At 45.4% G+C, this 21,486-nt stretch overlaps 1 protein-coding gene across 1 annotated transcript; it reads left to right on the forward strand.

Moving 5' to 3' along the window:
- The first annotated feature begins 6,081 nt into the window (after positions 1-6,081).
- Positions 6,082-6,981, forward strand: LOC119306118 (probable E3 ubiquitin-protein ligase ATL44). The gene has a single exon (XM_037582438.1). It carries the CDS (start codon positions 6,188-6,190, stop codon positions 6,773-6,775), a length of 588 nt encoding a protein of 195 aa, XP_037438335.1. The 5' UTR covers positions 6,082-6,187; the 3' UTR covers positions 6,776-6,981.
- The last annotated feature ends 14,505 nt before the right edge of the window (positions 6,982-21,486 follow it).

The raw sequence follows: 21,486 nt of genomic DNA on the forward strand, positions 1-21,486 counted from the left end.
CGCGCCCCCACCTTCTCCCAATCCCCTCGCCTTCTCTCCCGTGGCCGGTGGATTCGCCCCTCGCGGGATCGATTCCTACCGCGCCGTCGGCGCGGCCTCCTCGCGAGCCAGAGCTAGGGTTTCGGGGCGGTGAGCTCTGCCTTACCTTGATTCAGATCCTCTCCTCTGGTCTTCTCTTCTTCCTTCTCTCCTGGCCCCCTCACTTGTTTATTCGATCCAGAGCAGCAGCCACCCTCCATGGAGGAGGATGACCACCACAGCGACGTCGGCACCCCTCACATGGTCGAGCTCGACGGAAGAGCGGTCGCCATGGCCGCGTTCGTCTGCTCCGGTGTGGCGCAGCCGAGCTTGGCCAACGACGAGGTCGTGTACCTCCGCCTCGACGACTCCTAGCGCGGGTAAGCAAGGCAGCACCCCCATCCCATGGTCGTTTCAGTTTTCAGAGGCTCCTTCTTCGTTTGTGTGTGCTGATGACGCCTGCTCTTCTCCATGGAGTTGACAAAGAGCATAAAAAGAAATTGTTATAATTCACGTTCTTTAGAAGTATATGCATTCTTGAGCTGGATGCGAAAATTGTGTTGTATGTCATCGTTTAACCGAATGCAAATCAATGTTCTTTAGCATATTTTGGTTTATTTTTGGTTTCAACAGCAGGCACATGTTAGGCTGGATTCCCCATGCATTATGAAGCATCATCAGCAATGAACAATAGCAACGATTTGTTTGATTTTGGTTCATATTATATCCCTGTAAAGATTAAGTGACATCTTCAGTTATGCTCGGCTTGCTCATAGGATTAGCATTTCTTCTTTGAAACTACTCATAACCATGACCATATCGATATACAGATAATATTGTTCGGACATGAGACATTTAGCTGGAACATTTCTACTCTGATCCCCTTGATTCACAAAAAAATATCTGCACTAAGCGAGACACCATGTACTACTGCAGTACTACATACGCACTCTAATTTTTCTGGAATTATGTCTTATCTCAGATATAGACAGTGCATTTGGTGAAATTTACTTCTGTGTGATGTTGCTCCATGTTAAAGTTTGATCACTTGTTTTTAGGTCTACCCTGCCCACCATTTCTATAAAAATATGCAAATTCTCTATTTATAGTCGATTGACATTTTTCCTGTTGGTTGTGTACATGTCTATACCTGAAGGTCTATATCTGAAGGATTATGCTTTCCCTGCCTTCTAAGAAAATATGTAATTGACTGTTCACATTGGTTGTAGGTCGTTGCTAGACACAGAATTGTACTCTTTTCAGTTATGTTTTTTTGCAAATCTATCTGTATTCAACAAGACATCTCTCCTTTTGCAACACGCAATGAGCTGCCTTTTTTTTTGCAGACTTTTTTTTACATTTACGTTGTCGACTTTTTTTTTTGCAAAAAAAAAAACACGCAATGAGCTGCCTTTCCTCATCGCGTGTTGGTTTTCCACGCTGTTCTTCGTTGATCTGTGATCTTGTTTGCGTGCAGGTCCCATCAAAATTCATTTGCTCTGCCAATCTGCTATTGTGGTTGCTATTGTGGTCATTGATTTGCAGGTATATGTGTATGTCTGCGCTCTTCTTGGCAGCTGGCTTCTCACCTCTGATTTCCCCTTGTTCTCCTTGCAGATTCGTCCGTTGTTGCCGGTGCCTCCTTTGATCTGACCCGATTGCGTTTTCGTTCATGGATCTGCGGTTAACCCCTCTTCTTCTCCTCTTTTGGTCCTCTCGTGTTAGAGTGCGTGTATACGGCGGCATGGCCAAGTGTTGTGTGTTTGGCCAGCATGGGCCATTTGTTGGTTGTCCTGCCTCTGCTAAAGGCCAAAGGTGCTACTAGTTGTTTTTAGTGGGGTGTAGTTTTATGTCTTTTCCTCTTTGTCTGCTCCTGGTAGTGCCTGCAATTGCTGGTGTGTGTGTGTGTGTGTGTGTGTGTGTGTGTGTGTGTGTGTGTGTGTGTGTGTGTGTGTGTGTGTGTGTGTGTGCAGCAGCTCCAGAGGGACAAACATCGAGGTAGCCACTGCTCCTGTCGAGGCTAGCCTGCCGTAGGTATGAATCGGGTCCCTAGCCTCTTATGAGTCCTACTTTTCATGGAGCAAGGTTGGCTTCTAAATTTATGTGATTTGATGCCTCTGGTTCTTCCATATATGGAAGAGATAGTATTTAGTTATCTGCATTTTTCTTACTCAGTTCAGTTTGCTTTGCCTGTCAATGGGTTTATTCAAGATAATTTGTGATTCTGCTATCTAATTGATTAGTATATATATGTTTTTTAATATGGATCACTTTATGCAGAAGATTGGCTCCTAAATGTTGGTAGTTTGTGTTGTGCTGCACATGACTAACTCAAATATCTAATTGATTGGTCTACATATGCTTTTTAATATGAATCACTTTATGCAGAAGATTGGCTGCTAAATGTTGGTAGTTTGTGTTGTGCTGCACATGACTAACTCAAATTATTAAGAACTTTATGCTATGATGTTGATTATAAGTTCTCAAATTGTTTGGCATGGATTGTTTGGGGCTTCTCTAAAATAATTCTCTGATGCAGGAAAACAACATGAATGAGATTAAAAGATTTAATGAAGAGATATGTCAGGATTTGGCAGACATGATGAAAGGCTTTGTAAAAGTCAGGTATAAATTTTGTACTTCCAATTCTGAATTATCCTTTTGGTTGCTGGTTGCGCGGGCCTTCAATTTTTTAATACAAAATCAAAAGATAAATTCATCAGTTGGAGTACCTGTGTATTGTTGCTATTTTCTGTAGATCTATCTTCATAGCTCCTTTTTTTAATCAATCCAGTGTAGGTATAAGGGTTGTCATCATACTCAGATTAGCTAGCTGCATTTGAAATACCTACCAAGCTCCAAAGTTAGAAGGTTTGAAAAAATTATTGCTGCTTTCTGTAGAATGATTGGTTGAACTGCTTTTGGAGGCGGCAGGAAGCATAGAAACCATGATGTCCATGGAGATTCAAAGTATGGAAAGATGGAAGAGGTCCTGATTCTTCTCATTGCATTTCTAATTTTGTTGGCTACTATCTAACCATTGAAAGATGGAATGACTAATGCTATTATCTGGCCTATGGTTTTTGGCTACTGATTTCTATTGCCATAGTTTATTGTTTGTCATCTAAAAACGGGTTCAGACTTCAGAGGGATACAATGGGTCCTTTAGTTTGCAACCGATTAAGCTGCTTGGTTCCTGATTCATATTTGTTTGTCTATACTACGTACAACCGATTAAGGATCTTTACAGAGTAGGAGTCTTCGTTTGATGGCCACATTCGACATCACCCAGTTTGTGTGTAGGGTGCTTAATAAGTTTCTTGAGATGTATGCACTGCATGAAGGAGCACATTTCTGTCAATTTTACTAGGGGTCAAGGTTACCTTCAAATGCTTGTAGTTATTTGTAAGCTTCAGCAACTTGAATGCAATGGATGTTTGGATTGGAAGGATTTTGGGTTGGCTATAAGGAAGAGAGCAGCTGGCGGCCATCTGTAATGTTGTTGTGGTTGTCCTTGGCGCAGAAGGGGTGGCGGGGGAGGCGTAGAGATGGGGGTCCAACTAGCAGAGATGGAGCAAACCTTTCACTGTGTCTAATCCACTCCATCATTATCTATGAGATGCACCAAGGGTTGTAACGAATCTTGATGCTTTGTACTAAACCTTTACTACTATGTATTTTGTTTGCTCCTATGTCATGAGAAATTCCAAATGTTGGATCTTTGCCTGGCACATGCCGCGAGCTGGCTCAGTTGTCCCAGGCTTTGCTTTTGAAACAAATTAAGTATTTGACATGAGCTGGTAGATTAAATAATATCCTGTTGACATATTATATATTTCTTACCTTGTTTTTGCTATATCTTCACCATTTGTGACATACCAAATGTTTCCTTAATATGTATGCTCTAAACTCAGTTTTTTGGGCAGCAGCTATATCCCTTACTTTCGGTATATCTTTAGTGTTTGTGATCTGTACAGAAGACATTTGGCTTGTCCAATTACTCTAATTTCCTTTGAATGTACTAAATGATATGTTGAAGTTTTAGGTGTTGGATCGCTGTGCTGAGCAGGCACCTATGCGCCAAGGCACACTTCCGATCTTCATGTCGAGTGGCTATCTTTTGTAATCTTATGGATGCACTGAAATCAATTATGCATTTACTGATCTTTTCGTGACGATATTGAGCAACATTATGTGAGCAACGCTATGTCTCGCTACTATTACAATCGAATATTTCTTCTTTGCTTTATTGTTATCTTAACTTACCATTACCTGTTTGACCAAATCGTTGGGGCCGGCACCCTCGCGCCAAGGCGCGATACCGATCTAGTATAGGATGAGCGCGCGGGCGGGCACGCAGATGAGAAGAGACAGGAGGCATTGCGACCGAACAGTGACGCTCCTCCAGACCCAATGCCGGCATGACAGCACCAAAGCCCCCGTGCCGTCACCGTCGACCCCACGTACTACGAATGATGCCCATTTGAGTAGCATTTGACCGGACGGGACTTGCCTGCTCCCCCAGCGTGCTCCCATCCGTGCTCCCGCATACGTGGCATGATTTAATTGGAACGAAATAAGGCCCGGCCCCACCCCCTTAAAATCAGGGGGGAGATGATTAGATTAAAAAAAGAGAAAAGGACATCCATAGAATGGAGTGGGAGCACGGATGGGAGCATGGCGAGCGAGCAGGCAAGCCGGATCCCATTTGACCACCCAGCCATGCAAAGTGCAACGCCGGACGGGGCACCAACTTTCCCTCCGAATCGATTCGAGTGTTCCTTGACCTCTCGCGCCCCGTACCCCCCAAGTACTATTTCTACTCCGGCCCCGGCCGGCGGCACCGCCGATCAATCCACGTCGATCGCCCAGTAAGAGACCAAAGCTTTCCTGGTTAACCAGTCAGCAAAAGGGAGACCGGAGGAGGAACAAATTAAGCCAATCATGCCGGTGTTTGACCATGCATGGAAGGGTTAGATATACAATCTTATCCTGCGCCCTGGGTGGGAGTGGTGTGGGCGATCGGTCGGTCGATCGAGTCGCTACTTAGTTTACCTCCCCTTTATATGAGCTCAGTTCATCTGGCCGGTCTCCTTTGCGCTTTGCTTTAGATTGATTGCCCTTTCGATCCCATTAGTTCTAACCACCATGATTGCCATTTGGGTAGATAACAAGTGGCAGAAAAAGAAAGTGATCCAGTCGTAGCCAAGGGCCAAAGGCAGAGCAGTGGGGTGTCCGGTGTCCCGACGCTCGCAGAGTGGCCGGGTCGCCGTCCCAACCCCGGCAGCCGGCGTCCGTCCGTCCGTCCATCCATGCATGTCGTCGGGATGGGGCCGCCACTAGCTAGGGCATCACCAATTATTTCGGTCGCGAGTGGCGGTTTTAGGCCAGCGCCGGAGCACGTGTTGCCGGGCAATTTGCGCCGTGCCGTGTGCTAGGCACGCCGGCCGGCCAATCCTCCCCGTCAACGGCTGTTTGTTCTAGTTCCCGGTGAACATGGCCCTGTGTTCACCGATGAACCCTCAAAGAAACATGCATGCGTGCATTGAACCAAGACGGTTCCTCTATGTGAACAGCATGGTCTATTGGGCGCATCAGTACGGTGACCAAGTGTATGTTGTTCCTTGGGATCGATCACAAGCTACTCCTGGCAGGCGGGCATGTGCAAGCGTACGGCGCCTATGTTATTCGGATCCACTTTTGGTATGGTTTGGCTTGACACACGTACCTGACGTGGCGGGCCACCCTACACATGGCTCTGGTGACTCTGGTCGGTCTCACTCTCACCTCACGTTGATCCTAGTCTATGCTACGCGGGCGCCACGGGCGTTTCTACTTTTCTTCTCTCCAATTGTCCCTTCGATCATCGGCGTTTTGTTTGTCTTCTGCTCCGGCCTTTGGCCGTGGAATCTCTCTCACATATGGCCTTTGCCCCTCTTTCAGACGACAGCATATGGTCATTTCCACGTCTGATAGATCGGTTCACTAGTCACCACACTTAAGATGCATTGGCTGTCGCATGCACTGTGACTAGTAGGAGCAAAGTGATAGTAACATTGTAATGTCTGCATCTCCCTAGTACCCACTCCCTCCCTAGTACCCACTCCACACAGAGACCTCCCCGCTCTCATCTCGTCCTGTCTCACACGGAAGAAAACCAACGAGCAAAATGCCGCGCCACCTGCTGCAGCAGTCCGTCGACCGCCTCGCCGCACTGGCCGCGCCACCGGCGGCCGCCATGGCGCACGGCGGGACGAGCGTGCACACGGACACGCTGCTCATCCTGGCGGCGGTGCTCTGCTTCCTGCTCTGCGTGGTCGGGCTGGCCATGGTGGCCCGGTGCTCCCGCCTGTGCAACCCCTCCGCCTTCTCCGTCGACGCGCCAGGAGCAGTGGGGGCGCCGTGCAAGGGGATCAAGAAGAAGGCGCTGCAAGCGCTCCCCACCGTGTCCTGGCGGCCAGAGCAGAGGAAGGAGGCGAACGAGGAGGAGGGGGAGCGGCCGGAGTGCGCCATCTGCCTGGCGGAGTTCGCGCCCGGCAACGAGGTGCGCGTGCTCCCGACGTGCGGCCACGACTTCCACGCCGCCTGCGTCGACGTCTGGCTACTGTCCAACTCCACCTGCCCCTCCTGCCGGCGCGCCCTCATCCTCATCGTCGCGGCCGCCCAGTCGCCGGCAGCCAACGAATCTCCGACTCCTCAAACGTGCTGTGAGCGCGCCGACGCCGTCGCGGCTGCACAGGCCTCGGTCGTATGGTAGTATGCAGTATGCTCGCAACGTACATATATGACATACGCACTAATATGGTCGCTTACGTACATACGTATTAGAAAATGCAAACTGTACAGCGTCGCGTGCGATGATGCATCACTTGGTTAGTGTATGTGACATTTTCGTCGATGTGTAAATACTTGTACGTCACCTTCGGTTAGTTTGGAGAGTTTTTACGGTCTCTCACAAATACCGGTCAAAGGTACGTGTGTGCTGTTGCATTTGCATATACAGTATAAAGCGCATGTACGGCACCCACGCTGTAGCTAAAATATCACCGTCCGTCGTCACCAAGATGCATGCATGTCGATCGATAGCTTTTGCGCAAGCGGGGGTTGGGTAAAGCAATGCGTGGTCAAGTGGAGGGAGGCGTCGATCATGGCGATGGCGCGGCGGTCGTGCTCACTTCCGTCGTGTCCCGTCGCGTCGCCTGGTGGCGGCCCGGCATCCGGCAAAGGTGGTGGATATTTTAGGCCGCGATGCGACGCGTCTCGATGCGTACAGTACGTACGCCGGGCTGCACGGACGCGTGTGCGTACGGACGGAGGACCATCGTCATGAATGAGTGCTCTCATACGGCGAAATTTCGTGTTTTGACCCTTTTCACGTCTAAAATCGAGATTTGACCCCGGTTTAAAATTATTTCGACATTTGATCCTTTCAGCTACCGCCGTTCGCCGTGGCGGTAGATGTGTACAGGCTACCATCATTTTACGTGGAAAAAAGTCCAATTTAAACCCTGAATTCGTAGAGGTTAGGCGAAATGAACCCTCACATCGAAATCCCTGTCGTTTGCACCCTGAACTATACAATCCCGGTCTAAAATGAACCCTAGGGTCGTTTGGAACACCGGGATTACAGACGTGGCCTGGATTGGTCGCGCGCGGGAAAAAAACTGGACGAGCCCAGTCTAGCCCAGCGCGCTGTCCACTTCGTGCAGTCTGTGAGGCCCAGCGACATACGGAGAACGCACAAGAAAAAACAAATGCATACGTTGACTTTTTCCATTAATTTGCGAGTAGCACGAATCGAACTGCAGTGGTGTACGTTGACAGCTGTAGCCTTTAACCACTACGGCAATTTCACTTAGTTGTACAGTCCAGCAAAAATATGAGTATTTGACCCTTTTTTAGTTCACGAAATGAAAAAAAAGAACTGTAAAAATTCGAGATAGTTCAGGGAAATAAAAAAAGATCATGAATTTGGCAAAAAAAATACGACTTTGAAAAAAAGTTTGTGGATTTTAAAAAGTTCATGGATTATAAAAAATTCCACAAGTTTCTAAAAAAGTTCACAAATTATAAAAACATATTGAAAAAGGTTTCATGCACTAGGTAATTATTTTAGAGATTATATAATAAACAAAAAAGGAAAAAAATTACGCATTAATTTGTTTCCACGGATTATGTAAAAAAGAAAAATAGAAAGGTGTTTCCTGCATTAGATATTTTTAGCAGTGTAACAGACAAAATGGGGCGGCCCAGCTTGGGGACAGGTGCACACCATGGTCAACACTGCGGCTTAGGTTCATCAATATAAAAATGTTAATTCTGTATAATTTAAAATGTCCGTCGTATATTAAGAAAATGTTCAATAGATATTACAAGTCGCGAGTTTGAGTCACTCAGCAGGTTTCCGCAGATTTATTTGTTCGCACCTTCTATTCAATAGCTCCAAATGGGCCGGGTTTTATATACTTGAAAAAATAATTTGAACACTAAAAAAATATTTACTGGATCTTTTTGCGCGCCTGCTATTCAATAGCTCCACATGGGCCGGTTTTTATATACTTAATAATAATTTGAGCATTCAAAAAAATATTTACGGGATGTGAAAACAATATGGAAATTTGGAAAAAAGTTCGTAGATTTTAGATAAGGGGTCCCGGTGGTTTGTTGCTTTGATCAACAACGAGTGATTTTCTGTTCGAGCTACCACCGCATGCTAATTTTTTTTAACAAAAAAAACTAAAGCGGGCCGGTCCAGCGGGGAGCAGGGTGTGCGCCCTTTGAATTTTTTGTTTTTTAACGAAAAAATACTCTAGTGGGCCGGCCCATCAGACGAATCCCAGTTCAAACGATACCAGAGTTCGATTTAGACCGGGATTGCAGAGTTCAGGGTGCAATCGACCGGGATTTCGATTTGGGGGTTCATTTCGCCCGACCTCTACAAGTTCAAGGTTTAAAATGGACTTTTTCCTTCTACGTGGCGGTAGGGTACTTTGACGGCCGTCTGGCAGTTAACGGGGGCTGACGTGGCAAAGGGACCTACCGTCGTCGGTCTCGGCGGTAGGCTCGAACACCCTACCGCCCAGGTCCCCGGCGGTAGGGTCCTGGAGATAATGTTCGGTGGGGTCTACTCACCACCCACCCACTCCACTCATCTTCTTCCTCCCCGAGCTCACACTCTCTTCCCCTTTTCTTCCCCATCAAAGCACCCACTAGATCCACCTCCATTGTTTGAGATTTGTCCTGTGGATCGAGGCCATTTGCATCACCCAAGGTACCTTCCCCATCCCCCCTTCATTTGGTTGGTTCAAATCATCTAGTTTTGTTGGAATGAACTAGTTTTGGAACCCCCTATTTCTTCCTCTAGTTTAGCATTTATTGTGCATTTATGGCACATTTATGGGGCATTTATGGTGTATTAATGGTTGATTTAAGTAATATGTGTCACTCTTTGTTGTGGCTGATGGGTTTCGTAGTAATTTCAAAAAATTTCCTACGCACACGCAAGATCATGTGATGCATAGCAACGAGGGGAGAGTATTGTCTACGTACCCAACGCAGACCGACTGCGGAAGCGATGACACGACGTAGAGGAAGTAGTCGTACGTCTTCTCGATCCAACCGATCAAGCACCGAAACTACGGCACCTCCGAGTTCGAGCACACGTTCAGCTCGATGACGATCCCCGGACTCCGATCCAGCAAAGTGTCGGGGAAGAGTTTCGTCAGCACGATGGCGTGGTGACGATCTTGATGAACTACAGCAGCAGGGCTTCGCCTAAACTCCGCTACAGTATTATCGAGGAATATGGTGGCAGGGGGCACCGCACACTGCTAAGGAATAGATCACGTGGATCAACTTGTGTCAACTTGTGTGTTTAGAGGTGCCCCTGCCTCCGTATATAAAGGAGGAGAGGAGGGGAGGCTGGCCGGCCAAGGGGGGGAGGCGCAGGAGAGTCCTACTCCCACTGGGAGTAGGATTCCCCCTCCAATCCTAGTCCAACTAGGATTCCTCGGAGGGGAAAAGAGGAGGAGGGGGACGGCCACCTCTCCTAGTCCTAATAGGACTAGGGGAAGGGGGGGGGGCGCAGCCCATCTAGGGCAGCCCCTTCTCTTTTCCACTAAGGCCCACTATGGCCCAAATAGCTCCCGGGGGGTTCCGGTAACCCTCCCGGTATTCCGGTAAAATCCCGATTTCACCCGGAACACTTCCGATATCCAAATATAGGCTTCCAATATATCAATCTTTACGTCTCGACCATTTCGAGACTCCTCGTCATGTCCGTGATCACATCCGGGACTCCGAACAACCTTCGGTACATCAAAATGCATAAACTCATAATATAACTGTCATCGTAACCTTAAGCGTGCGGACCCTACGGGTTCGAGAACAATGCAGACATGACCGAGACACGTCTCTGGTCAATAACCAATAGCGGGACCTGGATGCCCATATTGGCTCCTACATATTCTACGAAGATCTTTATCGGTCAGACCGCATAACAACATACGTTGTTCCCTTTGTCATCGGTATGTTACTTGCCCGAGATTCGATCGTCGGTATCCAATACCTAGTTCAATCTCGTTACCGGCAAGTCTCTTTACTCGTTCCATAATACATCATCTCACAACTAACATATTAGTTGTAATGCTTGCAAGGCTTATGTGATGTGTATTACCGAGAGGGCCCAGAGATACCTCTCCGACAATCGAAGTGACAAATCCTAATCTCGAAATACGCCAACCCAACATCGACCATTGGAAACACCTGTAGTACTCCTTTATAATCACCCAGTTACGTTGTGACGTTCGGTAGTACCCAAAGTGTTCCTCCGGTAAACGGGAGTTGCATAATCTCATAGTCATAGGAACATGTATAAGTCATGAAGAAAGCAATAGCAACATACTAAACGACCGGGTGCTAAGCTAATGGAATGGGTCATGTCAATCAGATCATTCTGCTAATGATGTGACCTCGTTAATCAAATAACAACTCATTGTTCATGGTTAGGAAACATAACCATCTTTGATTAACGAGCTAGTTAAGTAGAGGCATACTAGTGACACTTTGTTTGTCTATGTATTCACACATGTATTATGTTTCCGGTAAATACACTTCTAGCATGAATAATAAACATTTATCATGATTATAAGGAAATAAATAATAACTTTATTATTGCCTCTAGGGCATATTTCCTTCAGTCTCCCACTTGCACTAGAGTCAATAATCTAGTTCACATCGCCATGTGATTTAACACCAATATTCATATCTGTATATGATTAACACCCATAGTTCACATCATCATGTGACCAACATCCAAAGGGTTTACTAGAGTCAATAATCTAGTTCACATCGCTATGTGATTAACACCTAAAGAGTACTAAGGTGTGATCATGTTTTGCTCGTGAGAGAAGCTTAGTCAACGGGTCTGTCACATTCAGAGCCGTATGTATTTTGCAAATATTTTATGTCCACAATGCTCTGCACGGAGCTACTCTAGCTAATTGCTCCCACTTTCAATATGTATCCAGGTTGAGATTTAGAGTCATCTGGATCAGTGTAAAAGTTTGCACTGATGTAACTTTTACAACAAACTCTTTTATCACCTCCATAATCGAGAAACATCTCCTTAGTCCTTACTAAGGATATTCTTGACCAATGTCCAGTGATCTACTCCTAGATCACGATTGTACTCCCTTGCCAAATACAGAGCAAGGTATACAATAGGTCTGGAGCATAGCATACTTTATAGAACCTATGACTGAGGCATAGGGAATGACTTTTCATTCTCTTTCTATTTTCTGCTGTGGTCGGGATTTGAGTCTTACTCAATTTCATACCTTTGCAACATAGGCAAGAACTCTTTCTTTGACTGTTCCGTTTTGAACTATTTTCAAAATCTTGCCAAGGTATGTACTCATTGAAAATCTTATCAAGCGTCTTGATCTATCTCAATAGATCTTGATGCTCAATATGTAAGTAGCTTTTACTGAGGTCTTTTCTTTTTAAAGAACTCCTTTAAAACACTCCTTTATGCTTTGCAGAAAAATTCTACATCATTTCTAATCAACAATATGTCACTCACATATACTAATCAGAAAGGCTGTAGTGCTCCCACTCACTTTATTGTAAATACAGGCTTCATCGTAAGTCCATATAAAACTATATGCTTTGATCAACTTATCAAAGCGTATATTCCAACTCCGAGATGCTTGCCCCATTCCATAGATGGATCGCTGGAGCTTGCACATTTTGTTAGCACCTTTAGGATTGACAAAACCTTCTAGTTGCATCATATACAACTCTTCTTTAATAAATCCATTAAGGAATGCAGTTTTGACATCCATTTGCCAGATTTCATAAAATGTGGCAATTGCTAACATGATTCAGACAGACTTAAGCATCGATACGAGTGAGAAAATCTCATCGTATTCAACACCTTTGAACTTTGTTGAAAACCTTTTGCAACAAGTCGAGCTTAGTGGATAGTAACACTACTATCAGTGTCTGTCTTCCTCTTGAAGATCCATTTATTTAACATGGCTTGCTGATCATCGAGCAAGTCAATCAAAGTCCATACTTTGTTCTCATACATGGATTGTATCTCAGATTTTATGGCCTCGAGCCATTTCGCGGAATCTGGGCTCATCATCGCTTCCTCATAGTTCGCAAGTTTGTCATGGTCTAGTAACATGACTTCCAGAACAGGATTACCGTACAACTCTGGTGCGGATCTCACTCTGGCTTACCTACGAGATTTGGTAGTAACTTGATCTGAAGTTACATGATCATCATCATTAGCTTCCTCACTAATTGGTGTAGTAGTCACAGGAACAGGTTTCTGTGATGAACTACTTTCCAATAAGGGAGAAGGTACAATTACCTCATCAAGTTCTACTTTCCTCCCACTCACTTCTTTCGAGAGAAACTCCTTCTCTAGAAAAACTCCGAATTTAGCAACAAAAGTCTTGCCTTCGGATTTGTGATAGAAGGTGTACCCAACAGTCTCCTTTGGGTATCCTATGAAGACATATTTCTCCGATTTGGGTTTGAGCTTATTAGGATGAAACTTTTTCATATAAGCATCACAACCCCAAACTTTAAGAAACGACAACTTTGGTTTCTTGCCAAACCACAGTTCAGATTGTGTCGTCTCAACGGACTTAGATGGTGCCCTATTTAACGTGAATGCAGCTGTCTCTAATGCATAACCCCAAAACGATAATGGTATCGGTAAGAGACATCATAGATCGCACCATATCTAATAAAGTACGGTTATGACGTTCGGACACACCATTACATTGTGGTGTTCCAGGTGGCGTGAGTAGTGAAACTATTTCACATTGTTTTAACTGAAGGCCAAACTCGTAACTCAAATATTTTACCTCTGCGATCATATCGTAGAAACTTTTATTTTCTTGTTACGATGATTCTCCACTTCACTCTGAAATTCTTTGAACTTTTCAAATGTTTCAGACCTTTGTTTCATCAAGTAGATATACTCATATCTGCTCAAATCATCTGTGAAGATCAGAAAATAATGATATCTATCGCGAGCCTCAATATTCATCGGACCACATACATCAGTATGTATGATTTCCAACAAATCTGTTGCTTGCTTCATTGTTCCGGAGAACGGCGTTTTAGTCATCTTGCCCAAGAGGCATGGTTCGCAAGCATCAAGTGATTCATAATCAAGTGATTCCAAAATCCCATCAGCGTGGAGTTTCTTCGTGCGCTTTACACCAATATGACCTAAACGGCAGTGCCACAAATAAGTTGCACTATCATTATTAACTTTGCATCTTTTGGCCTCAATATTATGAATATGTGTATTACTACGATCGAGATCCAAGAAACCATTTTCGTTGGTGTGTATGACCATAGAAGGTTTTATTCATGTAAACAAAACAACAATTGTTCTCTAACTTAAATGAATAACCGTATTGCAATAAACATGATCAAATCATATTCATGCTCAACGCAAATACCAAATAACACTTATTTAGGTTCAACACAAATCCCGAAAGTATAGGAAGTGTGCGATGATGATCATATCAATCTTGGAACCACTTCCAACAAACATCGTCACTTCACCCTTAACTAGTCTCTGTTTATTCTGCAACTCCCGTTTCGAATTACTAATCTTAGCAACCGAACAAGTATCAAATACTCAGGGGCTACTATAAACACTAGTAAGGCATACATCAATAATCTGTATATCAAATATACCCTTGTTCACTTTGCCATCCTTCTTATCTACCAAATATTCAGGGCATTTCCGCTTCCAGTGACCATTTCCTTTGCAGTGTAAACACTCAGTTTCAGGCTATGGTCCAGCTTTGGGCTTCTTCGCAGGAGTGACAACTTGCTTGTCTTCCCACTTGAAGTTCCCTTTCTTTCCCTTTGCCCTTCTCTTGAAACTAGTGATCTTGTTAACCATCAACACTTGATGCTCTTTCTTGATTTCTACCTTCGTTGATTTCAGCATCACGAAGAGCTTGGGAATCGTTTTCGTCATCCCTTGCATACTATAGTTCATCACGAAGTTCTAGTAACTTAGTGATGGTGACTAGAGAATTCTGTCAATCACTATCTTATCTGGAAGATTAACTCCCACTTGATTCAAGCGATTGAAGTACCCAGACAATCTGAGCACATGCTCACTAGTTGAGCGATTCTCCTCCATCTTTTAGCTTTAGAACTTGTTGGAGACTTCATATCTCTCAACTCGGGTATTTGCTGAAAATATTAACTTCAACTCCTGGAACATCTCATATGGTCCATGACGTTCAAAACGTCTTTGAAGTCCCGATTCTAAGCCGTTTAAGCATGGTGCACTAAACTATCAAGTAGTCATCCTTTTTGAGCTAGCCAAACGTTCATAACGTCTGCATCTGCTCCTGCAATAGGTTTGTCACCTAGAGGTGCATCAAGGACATAATTCTTCTGTGCAGCAATGAGGATTAACCTCATATCACGGATCAAATCCGCAACATTGCTACTAACATTTTTCAACACAGTTTTCTCTAGGAACATATCAAAACATATGAAAGCAACAATGCAAGCTATTGATCTACAACATAATTTGCAAGATACTACCATGACTAAGTTCATGATAAATTTAAGTTCAATTAATCATATTACTTAAGAACTCCCACTTAGACAGACATCTCTCTAGTCATCTAAGTGATCACGTGATCCAAATCAACTAAACCATGACCGATCATCACGTGAGATGGAGTAGTTTTCAATGGTGAACATCGTTATGTTGATCATATCTACTATATGATTCACGCTCGACCTTTCGGTCTCCGTGTTCCGAGGCCATATCTGCATATGCTAGGCTCGTCAAGTTTAACCTGAGTATTCTGCGTGTGCAAAAACTGGCTTGCACCCGTTGTAGATGGACGTAGAGCTTATCACACCCGATCATCACGTGGTGTCTGGGCACGACGAACTTTGGCAACGGTGCATACTCAGGGAGAACACTTTTTGATAATTTAGTGAGAGATCATCTTATAATGCTACCGTCAATCAAAGCAAGATAAGATGCATAAAAAGATAAACATCACATGCAATCAATATAAGTGATATGATATGGCCATCATCATCTTGTGCTTGTGATCTCCATCTCCGAAGCACCGTCATGATCACCATCGACACCGGCGCGACACCTTGATCTCCATCGTAGCATCGTTGTCGTCTCGCCAATCTTATGCTTCCACGACTATCACTACCGTTTAGTAATAAAGTAAAGCATTACATCGCGATTGCATTGCATACAATAAAGCGACAACCATATGGCTCCTGCCAGTTGCCGATAACTTGGTTACAAAACATGATCACCTCATACAATAAAATTCAGCATCATGCCTTGACCATATCACATCACAACATGCCCTGCAAAAACAAGTTAGACGTCCTCTACTTTGTTGTTGCATGTTTTACGTGGCTGCTACGGGCTTAAGTAAGAACCAATCTCACCTACGCATCAAAACCACAACGATAGTTTGTCAAATAGACTCCGTTTTAACCTTCGCAAGGACCGGGCGTAGCCATACTTGGTTCAACTAAAGTTGGAGAGACAGTCGCCCGCAAGCCATCTCTGTGCAAAGCACGTCGAGGGAACCGGTCTCGCGTAAGCGTACGCGTAAGGTTGGTCCGGGTCGTCTCGTCCAACAATACCGCCGAACCAAAGTATGACATGCTGGTAGGCAGTATGACTTGTATCGTCCACAACTCACTTGTGTTCTACTCGTGCATATTACATCAACATCAATAACCTGGCTCTGATGCCACTGATGGGTTTCGTAGTAATTTCAAAAAATTTCCTACGCACACGCAAGATCATGTGATGCATAGCAACGAGGGGAGAGTATTGTCTACGTACCCAACGCAGACCGACTGCGGAAGCGATGACACGACGTAGAGGAAGTAGTCGTACGTCTTCTCGATCCAACCGATCAAGCATCGAAACTACGGCACCTCCGAGTTCGAGCACACGTTCAGCTCGATGACGATCCCCGGACTCCGATCCAGCAAAGTGTCGGGGAAGAGTTTCGTCAGCACGACGGCGTGGTGACGATCTTGATGAACTACAGCAGCAGGGCTTCGCCTAAACTCCGCTACAGTATTATCGAGGAATATGGTGGCAGGGGGCACCGCACACGGCTAAGGAATAGATCACGTGGATCAACTTGTGTCAACTTGTGTGTTTAGAGGTGCCCCTGCCTCCGTATATAAAGGAGGAGAGGAGGGGAGGCTGGCCGGCCAAGGGGGGGAGGCGCAGGAGAGTCCTACTCCCACTGGGAGTAGGATTCCCCCTCCAATCCTAGTCCAACTAGGATTCCTCGGAGGGGAAAAGAGGAGGAGGGGGCCGGCCACCTCTCCTAGTCCTAATAGGACTAGGGGAGGGGGGGGCGCGCAGCCCATCTAGGGCAGCCCTTCTCTTTTCCACTAAGGCCCACTATGGCCCAAATAGCTCCCGGGGGGTTCCGGTAACCCTCCCGGTATTCCGGTAAAATCCCGATTTCACCCGGAACACTTCCGATATCCAAATATAGGCTTCCAATATATCAATCTTTACGTCTCGACCATTTCGAGACTCCTCGTCATGTCCGTGATCACATCCGGGACTCCGAACAACCTTCGATACATCAAAATGCATAAACTCATAATATAACTGTCATCGTAACCTTAAGCGTGCGGACCCTACGGGTTCGAGAACAATGCAGACATGACCGAGACACGTCTCTGGTCAATAACCAATAGCGGGACCTGGATGCCCATATTGGCTCCTACATATTCTACGAAGATCTTTATCGGTCAGACCGCATAACAACATACGTTGTTCCCTTTGTCATCGGTATGTTACTTGCCCGAGATTCGATCGTCGGTATCCAATACCTAGTTCAATCTCGTTACCGGCAAGTCTCTTTACTCGTTCCGTAATACATCATCTCACAACTAACATATTAGTTGTAATGCTTGCAAGGCTTATGTGATGTGTATTACCGAGAGGGCCCAGAGATACCTCTCCGACAATCGGAGTGACAAATCCTAATCTCGAAATACACCAACCCAACATCGACCATTGGAAACACCTGTAGTACTCCTTTATAATCACCCAGTTACGTTGTGACGTTTGGTAGTACCCAAAGTGTTCCTCCGGTAAACGGGAGTTGCATAATCTCATAGTCATAGGAACATGTATAAGTTATGAAGAAAGCAATAGCAACATACTAAACGATCGGGTGCTAAGCTAATGGAATGGGTCATGTCAATCAGATCATTCTGCTAATGATGTGACCTCGTTAATCAAATAACAACTCATTGTTCATGGTTAGGAAACATAACCATCTTTGATTAACGAGCTAGTTAAGTAGAGGCATACTAGTGACACTTTGTTTGTCTATGTATTCACACATGTATTATGTTTCCGGTAAATACACTTCTAGCATGAATAATAAACATTTATCATGATTATAAGGAAATGAATAATAACTTTATTATTGCCTCTAGGGCATATTTCCTTCAGTGGCAAGCTAGCTTAAGAGTTAGGGTTAGGGGTTTAGTTAGGTTAGGGTTAGGGTTAGGGTTAGTGCTATGATTAAGGTAAACTAGTTGTTAGATTCAAAACCTTATATTTTAGCTAGTTCATCCATATGAAATGACCGGTCCATGGATGACTCAATTTTGTTCCGTTGTTTTTAGATGGATAAACTAGTGAATGTGCATTATTTGGACATGGCGGCTTTCATGCATGGAAATGCCGACGAAGGGGAGGAGGCCATGGTTTTTTGACACAAGCCCGAGCTATGATGATATTGTCGAGAAATGTCCTCAATTGGATTAATCCAAGTGATGGTGTGAAGCTTATTGGACGTTATGATGTGGGAGTGGGAGTAAGATCCCGATTAAAGAGTATGCCCATCACCTCTCAATTGCATTGGGATGTGTATAAGGAGAAAGTTGAGGGATCACAAGACAAGTCACTTGAGTTATTTGCCACAAGACAATTCAAGGTTGAAGTTCCTCGGCCACTACTTGACTCGAACCGGAATGTGTCCTCCCCAATACATGATGCTGTCGTGGTGTTTGACCACAATGCAGCTAGCCAACCACCAAGTAGCCAACCAAATGAAGAGGACATCATCAATGCTAGAGCAATAGTTCTTGTAGGTGATGATCATGTTGAAGATGAGGCCGTTGCTCATGTTGATGAACATGCAAATGTTCATGTTGATGGAGATGCTATTGCTCAAGATGATGTGTTTGCGGAAGAAGAAGAGATTCATTACAATCCCATTGGTGACTTGGATGTCATTGTGCATCAACAAGACATGGACCGGAACCTACCTTATAGCCGTATGTGTAGGTATGAGTCGGATGATGAGGGTCCATCCGAAGAATTGGATGAGGATGGATTCACGCCGCAAGAAAATCAAATTTACAAGAAGGTCAATGGCAAGGAAAGAGGACCCTCTTTGTTCTGTGATCTTAGCCTTGCCGACAAAGCTGTTGTTGATGGTGGCATGAGGTTGGGCTTGATCGAACCATCGCCTTGCCCGAGGATGGGTGATCCAAGGCCACCGCGTGAGGACGAGAATGCTCATTTGAAGAAAGGGATCAAGTTTGGTTGTTTGCAAGAGTTCAAGATATGGTTGAGTGACTATGCCATTCGGAACCATAGGTCATTCGTTGTTGGTCATTCCAACAAAAAATTGCGCTACACCATCAAATGTGACAAAGAAGGTTGCCCATGGAAGGTCCGTGGAAGAAAGATCAATGAAACCGGGCAATGGGAGTTGAAGAGTTGTGTGGCCACCCACAAGTGCATACCGCCGGAGAAAGCGGACCGAAGCAAGGGACACCGCCAATTCACGTCCGAGTATCTAGGCTATAAATTGTTGAATGAGATATCCCATGATCCAACCGTGAAGGTGAAATTCCTCATGAGTTCGGTCTTTGAAAGATTTGGGTACCCAGTCAAGTATGGAAAGGCGTGGATGGCGAATGCAAACGCTATAAGGATGTTGCATGGTGATTATGAGGCCGCATATAACATTCTTCCCAAGATGTTGGCAGCCATTGCTCATCGGAACCCGGGAATGCGCCATCGGGTGGAGTCAATTGAGGGAGTGTTTCATCGAGCTTTTTGGAGCTTTGGTCAATGCACCAAAAAGCCACAGACCGATGCCAACACTCCGGATCCTGGTCAAAGTGGTGCCCAAAAAGGAGGTACCAGTGGCACACGAGGAGGTAGGAGTGGTAGTGGACGAGGAGGCATGCGTGGTGCGCGTGGAGGACGGACGAATCTTGGCGGTAGTGGACGAGGAGACAGTATTAGAGGGCGTGGGGGGCGGTCGGGTACCAGTGGCCGTGGTCGTAGGACGAGAAGGGTTGATAGAGGAAGGCCTATTGACATCTTTCTTAACCCAGATGTTTGAAATAAGGTGAATGGTACTTGTTATTTGCTCTTGTTTATTTGTTTTTTTGCATACATACATGTTTTCTTACTTTACTAACTACCAAGTTTGTCTTTATAGGCATGGCTTCTTCCGGTTCCGTGACGAGGCCACCGTGTGCTAACCGCGAGGATATGCCGGACAAGTGGACAGACGCCGAGTTGGATAAGGTGAAGGACAAAGATATGAGAACTCCATCATGTTGGTGTGGAGATCTTTGCAAAGTTAAGGTATCCACCAACCGCAAGAAATCATGGACGAAAGGAAGAAGATATTTTGTTTGTCCCAACTATGCCTACGATCGTCCTCGTCCAGCTCACGCCTATGATGTACCGCAGGTAAGTTGTTCAAGTTCAAACATGTCGTCAACCATTGAATCTATCTTACTAATGACCACATTTGTTCTTTGTTCGTACCTAGTCGCCGCCTCCACTTTGTAAGTACTTCACATGGATAGATCAAGATGTGCCAAAAGATGTTAAGAAAGATCAACTTCGAGATTGTCTACGGAGGCAGCGGTTGTTTGAAGAAGCATTTCAGAGAGGCTTGGATGAAGAGCGTCGTGAAAAGGAGAGGATGGAGCGCAAGAAGCGTGAAGAGGAGAGGGCACGCAAGGAGAAGATTGCTCGTCAAGAGGAGAGAGCAAGAAAGCTTGCAAGGGCTTGTGAAGCCCAAGAGGAGGATGAGGCACGCGACAAAAAAGAAAAATGGCCTCGTGTGACCCAATAAGGCCTTTGTTTCAAGAAACTAGTCATGAACTATGCCTTCGATTCGAGAAACATGTGATGAACTATGTCTTTGATTTGTGATATCTATCATGAACTACGTCTTCGATTTATGAAACTTGTGATGAACTACGTCTTCGATTTGATGAAACTATGTTTGTTTTGCTGTTGTTGTGACTTGATTTGTGTTGAAGTGATGAAGAAGAAAAATAGAGCAAACTCTGCTCTGCTTTACACCCTACCGCCAGACCACATGGCGGTAGGAAATGAAACCTTACCACCGGAGGATATGGCGGTAGGTTGGCGAAATGTTCTGTGACCAAAACGGTCCCCTGTTCCACGGTAGGGTTGGGCACCCTACCACCGGAGCCGATGGCGGTAGGGGTGGCCACCCAAACGCATGTTGTGCTTCCTCTTCTGTGGCCAAATCGGGCATTTTGGGGGCGGTAGGGTTGGGCACCCTACCGCCGGCGCTTATGGCGGTAGGGGTGGCCACCCAAACGCCTGCTGTGTTGCCTCTTCTGTGGCCAAATCGGGCATTTTGGGGGCGGTAGGGTTGGTCACCCTACCGCCGGGGCCCATGGCGGTAGGGTTGGCCACCCAAACGCCTGTTGTGCTGCCTCTTTTGTGGCCAAATCGGGCATTTTGGGGGCAGTAGGGTTGGGCACCCTACCGCCGGGGCCCATGGCGGTAGGGTTCTGTTCCTTTTCCCTCTTCCTATCTTTTTTGGCCCTTTTCCTTTGCATTTCTTACAAATTTCTATGAACTAAGCATAC

The sequence above is a fragment of the Triticum dicoccoides genome, chromosome 5B, assembly GCF_002162155.2.
Source record: "Triticum dicoccoides isolate Atlit2015 ecotype Zavitan chromosome 5B, WEW_v2.0, whole genome shotgun sequence".
Classification (NCBI taxonomy): domain Eukaryota; kingdom Viridiplantae; phylum Streptophyta; class Magnoliopsida; order Poales; family Poaceae; genus Triticum; species Triticum dicoccoides.

Excerpts from the sequence above, each read along its gene's own strand:
- LOC119306118 (XM_037582438.1), top strand. The coding sequence starts at position 6,188 with ATGCCGCGCCACCTGCTGCAGCAGTCCGTCGACCGCCTCGCCGCACTG.